Source organism: Grus americana, chromosome 5 (assembly GCF_028858705.1).
Source record: "Grus americana isolate bGruAme1 chromosome 5, bGruAme1.mat, whole genome shotgun sequence".
In the NCBI taxonomy this organism is placed as follows: Eukaryota; Metazoa; Chordata; class Aves; order Gruiformes; family Gruidae; genus Grus; species Grus americana.
In genome coordinates this window covers 54315353-54324593 of record NC_072856.1, presented here as the reverse complement: position 1 = coordinate 54324593, position 9241 = coordinate 54315353, and the positions used below count along the sequence as shown (strand labels likewise).

At 45.1% G+C, this 9241-nt stretch overlaps 1 protein-coding gene across 1 annotated transcript; it reads left to right on the top strand.

Annotated features, from left to right (window-relative positions):
- The first annotated feature begins 452 nt into the window (after nucleotides 1-452).
- On the top strand, nucleotides 453-1998 carry GSC (goosecoid homeobox). The gene is made up of 3 exons (XM_054827903.1): nucleotides 453-783; nucleotides 1005-1264; nucleotides 1765-1998. The coding sequence occupies exons 1-3, from the start codon at nucleotides 453-455 to the stop codon at nucleotides 1915-1917; spliced, it is 744 nt and encodes a 247-aa protein (XP_054683878.1). The 3' UTR covers nucleotides 1918-1998.
- The last annotated feature ends 7243 nt before the right edge of the window (nucleotides 1999-9241 follow it).

The window sequence follows — 9241 nt, the reverse complement described above, 5'->3', positions numbered from 1 at the left end:
CAAAAAGGGGGAGAAAAAAAAATCAAATCTGGTTTTGTTTGTCATCTGCATATTACCAGGAACTAAATCCAGGATGACGTCGCCTGGGTATAAAAAAGGGAAGAGGTTCAGATGGATTATACTCCGAGCAGCCCTCTGGGTTGAGATCAGTAAACAGGCGAGAGTTGAGGGGGGAAAGTTCCAGGGGTGGATCCTGCGCACACACACACACGCACACACATGCACACGCACACACGCGCGCACAGACACACACGCACACTCTGCCCGCAAGCTGCCCTCGGAAAAAGCTCCGCTCTTTTCGCTCCGATCCCTTTTTAAAATTTCTCCGAAAAGTTTCGATTTCGTGTCTCTGCAGCCTCCCCCCCCACCCCCTCCACCACAACCACCACCACCTACCCTCCCTCCCTCCCCCCGGCCGGTCCCCGCTGCCCTGCCCCGGCACGGTTTGGGGCATGCCTGTGAGCATGTTCAGCATCGACAATATCCTGGCGGCCAGACCTCGCTGCAAGGACTCGGTGCTGCTGCCCCCGAGCGCTGCGCCCGTCGTCTTCCCCAGCCTCCACGGGGACTCGCTCTACGGCAGCGCCTCCGACTACGGCGGATTTTACTCCCGGGCGGTGGCACCCGCCTCCGCGCTGCCGCCGGCGGTCACCGGATCTCGGCTCGGCTACAACAACTACTACTACGGGCAGCTGCATGTACCGGCGTCTCCCGTGGGCCCTTCGTGCTGCGGAGCCGTGCCGCCCCTGGGCGCCCAGCAGTGCTCCTGCGTCCCCCCCGCAGGTAAGGAGTCCCCGCGCGAAGCGTCCCCGCATGGGACGGGGCGGACGGGCTTTCTTTGTTCCCGCAGCCGCGGGGCAGGAGGGGGTGGCGGGGATCTGGCGGCCCGTAGGAGCTCGGGTGGGCGGCGGGAGAGGGGCTTTTTCTGGGGCGGTGGTGTGGGGGGGGGGGGGCAGCAGCGATCTCATGCAAAGCCTGTCGTCGTCTCGTCTGTCTGTCCGTAGGTTACGAGGGCACTGGGTCAGTCCTGATGTCCCCTATTCCCCATCAGATGTTGCCCTACATGAACGTGGGCACTTTGTCCCGGACGGAGCTGCAGTTACTGAACCAGCTGCACTGCAGGCGAAAAAGACGGCATCGGACTATCTTCACTGACGAGCAGCTAGAAGCTCTGGAAAACCTCTTCCAGGAAACGAAATACCCAGACGTGGGCACCAGGGAACAGCTGGCCAGAAGGGTGCACTTAAGAGAGGAAAAAGTGGAGGTATTTGGCTTTCCTTTTCCCCCTTCTATCCTTTCGCATTTAAACGCGCTCGCACTGGATAGAGGTCCCTCCGTGCGGCCCCAGCCCGGCTCCGCCGGCCGCGACGAGCTGGCGGCGGGGAGAGCAACAGGTTTGCAGGAGGGAGAGGGAAAGGGTTTTTTTGGTGGTTTGGTTTTTTGGTTTTATTTTTTTAGGGTTGTCGGGTTTCTTTTTTGTGTGTGTGTATTATTATTTCCAATCGCATTTCTGGGGGCGGCTGGCCGAGCCGATCACACGGCTGCGAGCAAATGTCGAGAGGCGGTCATGCATCCCGAACGCGCTCAGCCTTTCCCACCCGAGCAGCAGCTTTCCCTCCGTCCCAGCGCGGCCGCCGCGCATCAGCCCGCCGCGGCTGCGAGCGGCTCCGGGCGAGGCAGGGCTCGGGCAGGACAGAGGTCATTTTGCGTGTTTGCATATTTCTATTTTTTTTCCCCTAATAATTTAATTTCTTAACGTAACAGGTTTGGTTCAAAAACCGCCGGGCAAAGTGGAGGAGGCAAAAGCGATCGTCTTCGGAGGAGTCAGAAAACGCACAAAAATGGAATAAAGCGTCTAAATCGTCTCCGGAGAAGAGACAAGAGGACGGGAAAAGTGACTTGGACTCCGACAGCTGATACCTCGCAGGGGGGACATTTCCCGTGGACTGTCGGATATGCTCCAGAGGATGCTACTAATCTTGCACAAGCTCTGCCTTGTTGGAGGGGGAAAATATCTGTATATAATGTACAATGCCCCGAGTTGATTTCGTGTAAATAAAATGTGTTGCGGAGGTGTTGCACAGGTAGACGGAGGCGCGTTTGTTCACCCCCGCGCCGCGGTCGAGGGGAGCGGAGAGCGGCGGTGCCCCGCTCCCCGGGCACCAGGGGCGGCCTTGCCGGCGCAGTTACTTATTTAACGAGGTTTCGCGTAGTTTGAGAGCGAGCGGAGGGCAGCGCGCTGCCGGCCGGGCCCGTTGGTCACCCGCTCGCTGCGGGCCGAGAAGCGATGGCGGATCTTTCACCCCCAAGGACAGCGGCGGACGCCCGGCAAGGCCCGGCCCGGCCCCGATGGCAGCGCCCGGGCCAGTCCCGCCGAGGCCGGGGCCGGCCGCGGGTTGCCGGGCTGGCGGGGGGGAGGGGGGGCCGCTGCCTGGAGCAAACCTCCCTCCTCCTCCCGGAGCTCCTCGCTCGGCCGCCCGCGGCGATACCGATCTGTCCGTCCGTCAGGCCCCGCGTCCCGACGGTGCTCCCCTCGGGGACCGCTGGCGGGCAGCCCCCGCCCCACTGCTCCGCCCGTGCCGCCGGCCCAGCCAAGCTGGAGGCGATGCCCTAAAGAAATATTTTGCAGTCAAAGCAAACTCGGCCTCACACTTGTTATTCTGCCTTGTTGCCCTGCGCTTTTCTCTCCCTCGCTCCGCAGTTATGCCTTGTTGAGTTTCCAGAGAGTTTGTCTTTGATCCCTATTTAGAAAAGCTATCGTGCTACATTGGTATTTAAAATTTCTATTAATAAATTTCAGCTATTATAAGATGAATTACGCTTAAGAGGAGGTACGGCCCTCGTGTGCTGCTCCTGGGGATGTTTCAGAGGAAGTTGCTAATGGATGTTTTCCCCCCTTTGAGGCAGCACCTTTGCAATCAGGAAAGCTGTGATAGCCTGATCTCATTTTACTCTTCCCTCTGTAAGGGCCTTGTAAAAGAGACATCTTTTCTCCCAATAAAATTCGCATTCATTTTCCTTATACTTTTTTTTCCTGTGACCCCCCAACTCTTGATGCTTGTCCCTTCGGAGCAGAACGACTGTGGTTTCCCCATGTCATCTTGGTTAGAAAGACCTTTCCCTCTCCTTGTCTATGACTCTATAAATTTAACACAAATGACCTGAAGGTGTAAAGTCAATGCAGATAACCTCTGGCTGGAAATCTTCATGCTGTGCCTTTCATTCAGAAGTTAAGTGGTAGTGAGCTGATTTTCCTTAAGCATGGCCAAAGACGAAACTCACCTGTACTGATTCAGCTCATCTAGCTTAGACAAGAGATTGGTTTATACAAATGTGCTCACCATTGCTTCCAGTGACACTAGAAAGGGTCAAGTGCTGTGTTGCTTGTCCTTGTGCTTTTCCTCCCTCGCCTGATATATCCGGCTTTTTATGGGTGTTGCAGTGTGGTGTTTATTGCAGGTGTTAGTGCGATAGAGCCAATCTCAGTACCTGTCTGCTCAGATAACACTTCCTAATGTACCCGTGTTTCCACATCGATGTGGTATCTCTCTCTGAGCAATCTCTCCCTGTACCAAGACGTAGGAACAGCTGCTGTGGAAGAAATTAAGTGTGGTTTTGTATGAGTCAGTCCTTTAGAGGGCTTACAGTTTCATAGCTACTGCTTTCTCAAAGAAGAAATCTAACCTTGTTCCTTAGTGCAGCGCAGGAGGAAGGGGAAAGGCAAACGGATTCTTCTTCTTGGATATCTCTCACGGTTTGGCTCTACAGAGCTATTGCATTTTCGAGATGCTACCTTGTTGCTGCAGACACATATCCGATCTCTGTAAACTGTATTGAATTACAACCCAGCAACACTGAAAATTAGTTTTCAAATTACTGAAAATTAGTTTTCAAAAGAAGTGTTTTATTATGTTATATGCAGGAAGTCTCACTGAGTGGAATTTTAATGTCATCTCCTCTGTATTTAGTCATTGTTAGGCTTTAAAGTGCATATTTGATTTGTAAATAAAAGCCAGGTCTAAGGATAATATTGCCCAGGATTTTGCAAATGCTTATATATTTTCTTTACTTCCCATGTATAATTATCCTTACTGCCACATTGGGAGCTTGGTAGGGTTTCATTTTGTTTTGTTTTGCATTTTTGTGTGTGGAGTGGTAATTTTGGAAGTCACTATTAAGTATTTTAGCCTGTAAAGTTCAATGTGGGAGTTAAACTGAATCTGGATTTGTAAGGGATGGGCTTTAAATATGTTTCTGATAACCAGTACTAGTTACTAAAGGTTGTAGTCCACATCTTCAAAGATTTTTAGACTTTTCCAATGGAAGCAAGGTGCTCAAGAACCACAGAAGCTCCAGGTCACTGAACGTGCCAATTTATGTATTTATTTAGAACTTTTTGTTTTGTGGAGTGTGGGATGTGACGTAAAAATCAAAACTCTGTGTTTCGAAACATGCATTGTATGCATGGGATTGTGATGAAGTCACCATTGATTGCTTTAAAATCACATTGTACCTTAGTTTGAGTTAATTTTTCAGTTGATTATAAACTCTTGATTACCATGAGCTTGATCTTGCAGTCACTGTTATATGTCCTTAATACTGCATGTAGCTGTAGATCTATTGGAGTTAATAATGTCACTTCAAAATCTAATTGAAAAGCAATTTTAATCCTAACCTAAAAGCTTTAGATTACTTACTAAAAATGGCATTTGTGCCCTTGGACACTAGGAGTATCTATCTAATTCTTTTTCTCACTAGTGTTTGGTGAAAACCTAAAGTCTTCATTCTCCTTCTTTTACACTACAAAATCAGATCCTATGCAGTCTGGAAGATTCTGATAGCTGAAAAGTAGTGAGAAGATGACATCGAAAGGATCAAGAAATTAGAAAACTAAATGATTGAAAGCATGAGGACAATTGTAATAAGATCTCTCATTCACTTGTACTGTTTGGTTGGCATAATCTGTCTCTAGATGTTTCACTGGGGTTTTATTTTAGGAGAATTCCTACATGCCAAAATGCAAATGCCATGTAACAACTTTCATTATTTTCTCTTTCTGTTGGTGCAGCAGGGGAAAGGCAAAGTGAGAGACCTGAGTACGTGCTATGTTCCAGTAGGTTCACTTCTAACAAAGGGGCTTTGAAAGAGTTGGTTGTGGTTGTGTTTGTTAACACTTGTCCAAGAAGTAGACCAAAAGTGGGTTTTTTTAAATTATTTTTTGTTTGTTTGGTTTGTTTTGTCTGTGTCTCGTCCACTGCAATTTACAACCTTGCATCTTGGTGCAAACCCATTCTCAGAAGATTTAATGTGACTGAAAACCCCACTTAACTAGTTCTGAAACATGATACGTGGTTCATGGTACTGATGTACTATCTAGATTTTACAGCGTGAGTTCATTTTTTTGCTGTCTCACTGATTTTATATGAAACGTTGGGCTTCTTTCTTTCTAGATTTCTGTCTGTAGAATGAATCATATTCCTTTCAGATCTCATCAGGGAGATAGGGTGAGGGGAGGATTGTAAGAAGAAACATAAGCTACTTTGGAGGTTCACTGTTGTAACGAAGAATTATTCCAGATAATACTAGGCATTATAAGAGTAATAATTGAATAATTGTACGAAAGGAGCACACACCATACACCAAATAAATCTTCCTGACACCAAGCTGGTTTAGGTTATGAAACTCTCTTGCAAGGGAAAGCTAGGGAGAGCAATGTGTAGTAAGGGGACAATGCAGAAGCTTTCTTCAGTGTAGAGGCAGATTGGGCGATCTGATACAAATCTTCACTGTGCCAGCTGCATTTAGATGGCCAAAATTTATGTTTCTATTTAGTACCCTATTTACCATATTTATTTCTGTAGTCTTGTTGTAATAAGAAATACTGGAAAGCAAAGGTCAGATTTTTTTTTGCTTGACATAAAGTGATTTATTATCAGATGAAAATCTGGACTCTTTTTTTCCTTTCAGTTTTACTAATACTTGAGTGAACTGGTTTTGAGCTTTAACATAATGGGATCCTGGGAATATAAACCATGCAAACTCTTTCTTACACATGACTTGTGAAGCAAACATTTGGATTAGTGGAAGTTATAAAAAAAAATGCAACATTAAGGTGAGTTCATATTTTTTGTGCTCCATCTGCATTTATTGGTTCTCTGGGGTTATACACCATGGAGCATAAATGAACAAAAACCTAAAGAGTTTTTGTTTTGTATTCTACCCCCCTAGGGTTTCATTCCATTTATACTTTATGTTTTCCTACTTTGGAGACCTGGTGAGTCTTGACTAAACCTAGACAGAAAAGTTTAGTCAAATTACTCCGTTTCTCTGGGGTTGCCACTTACTCTGATTTGATTAGAGTCTGTTATACAACGGTAACAGTTGTAACTACAATATGTTAGATTGTAAGCAATTATTACAAACTTTAAAGTGGCCTATCTCTGTAAAGTATCTGGCAACTTTAAATGTAGAAACCTGTATTACAATATTCTGGTTTGTACTGAAACTATCCAAAGCTGGAGAATTCAGATATAAAATCAAAAAAGGCATCAGATTTCTTCCACTTTTTTGTTTTCAGGATAGAATAGATGTCTACAGACAGACAGAGACTATATCCCTCAGGACATACAGCAATACTTAAGGCACAACTGAATGGAATAATATGGAGCAGGAGAAAGGCCAGGAAACTTGTTATAGCTTAACAGTACCTATGCAGTTGAATGATGAAAGTTACTTTACCTCTGTCTTCTAAATGATGTTTGAATAGTGGTGGTTGCATTTCTTTTCTACTCCTTGTCCGGACAGCATGCCTGCTTACCCCGGAGATTTGGAGCTTCACTTCATTACTATACCCCAAAACATCGAAGAAGTTGTAATTGTCCTTTTGCATTATGTCCAGGGAAAGGACCTTCCCCCAGAACTCTGAACTAAGCATTGAATTCCCACCAGAGTCTGCCCGTGTTTGTTAATGTAAGTACAATAATAATAAATCTTTATGCTTTTCTGTCTTTGAGGAGATTTATTCAGTGTTTGCTACTCAGTACTGCAGAGTGCTTTCTTAACATTGTGTGGCTACACCCTGGCAAAAGCGGTGACTTTGGCTATGGAGCCACCTTCCTCTGGGCAAAACCGTCTCCTTCAACGGAGCAGCTGCCTGCAGGGCTTCTGCTCCCCTTTCTGTGCAAGGTGGGTGGATCTGTGGGCATGGCGGAATTAATATGTATTTTTCCTAAGAAAAAACAGATAATTGGGAGCCAGATTCTGATGGCATCATTTCAGTGATCTGGTTTGTAGGGCGGCATCACAAACCGTTGGATCTGCGCTGCAAACTACAGTGCTGGAATAAGTTGCTGAGAACAAGGATGAGAACTGACGCTGGCATCCCTCGTGACTTCAAGGTGTTATGAGTGTAGAAGCTGACTATAACTGTATTTATTTCCTTTATTTAGGGCTTTTGGCAAACTGTCAAAGAACGTAGCTGTGAATTTTCAGAATGATCCTGAGGTGGGGAATTACTGTTACTCCATTTTACTGTTGGAAAAGCTTAGGTACCTGTTCCTCAGGGGGACATGTAGGAAGTCCTTGGCACGGTGTGGGGAAGTAGAAGTGATGCTGTATTTTCAGTGGTGAATTTTAATGCCATCACCATATTTTCCCGTTATCCTTGTGGAAATTTGACTTTCCTGGTGAAAATAAGGCCTTCATGGTTATGCTTTATGTAATTATATATATATTTTCTCTTGGTTCATGAACAAATTACACATATTTTTGCCATGCAAGTGAACTCAAATTGAAGGTTAAATTGATGGAAGATAAGTGAAAATAGGAGCAATACAGTTTTGGTGTATGAAAGATGTATTTTTAAACGCCACAAAAAGAGCCTTGACCTGCTTTGCTTGCACACCCAAAAACTCTTGCTGAGTGTTGCATGCGCAAGGAATGCAGTACCAGCAGAGTGAGCAACTTTCTGTTAAGAGGAGAGAATGGAAAAGACTTCTTTTTATGCCAGATTTTACCCCATAGTGGATAATTACAGCCAAGTTGTAAACCCCTTAAAAGCTATAAGGCACCACTATAATGAAACACATAACTGAAATTTACTGTACATGTGTAGATTGCAAGCTTACTCTTGAATATTTAGTCTTCAACTTCTTAAATTTGTAGTTTCCACAGAGGGCTTATAAGTGCTAGAATTTTGATTAACTGTCTCAAATAAACTACTGCTATTGTTATCACTATAAATCTCCCTAACCTAAGCGCCTTAAGGAGGTTGATATTTTCTGTGGAAACTGTAATGATTTAGAAGGGCATGAACCCAGTACCCTTTATTTGGAGCTTCCTGTCATTATATAGAAAGTCCCAGGCTTCGTTTACATCAGTTATTAGGTATTATTTGTTTAATATTACTTTTTCATTGGTTTTATACTGTGTTTATCATGCACATTTTTAGAACATACTGTATTTTTCTTTTAGTTGGCCTTAATGCTATGGAGACAGCTCTTCACAACAAAACTTACTTGTGGCTCCTTTAGCCTGGCTGAAAGGATAACGTGGAGGCCTCACCCAAAGCCTTTGTGAATTAATGAGGAACTTTTTTCTTGAGCTGGTAATATTTCCCACTTACATTAATGGATGAGGTTATTTTGCAATACATTCAGTGAAGATAGGGTGTTAGTCCCTGGTCAAAAGCGATAATGATTACAATTCTCGAACTGTTCTGCTCTGCCTTGTTTAGCTATAGTGGTCCTTCCCACCTTGTACAGGTGCAGTTTTATTGTAGAAAAGAGCTCGTATTACTAAAGTCACTGCAGTTAGTACTGTTGTTGATGGAATAAGCTTTAAGGATGTATCTGCTTTTCGGGGGCAGTAATATTGTTTACAAGTGTATCATTGACGTAGAAGTAGGTATTTTCCATGCAATGAGGCTTGCCTAGGGTCAGCCTTAGGCTCCCAGACCTTGTGTGAGGCTTATCTCCACCTGCACAAAGGGAAGATAAAAGTTTATTGATACCCATCACACTTGGTCTTAAAGGAACATCTGATTTACCAGATGTTTAAGAAAATCCAGAACAGTGCTCCTGAATTGGAAAGCAGCTGTGCTTTCCTCTGCTCACATATTCATTGGCACAGCTGCTTCAGATATCCGGGCATCTAAATTATTCTGACATCAGAAAAAACACTGAAACGGGGACTGATTATGGCCATATTGCTTATGACCGTTTAATGCTTTGGCTGACTGATC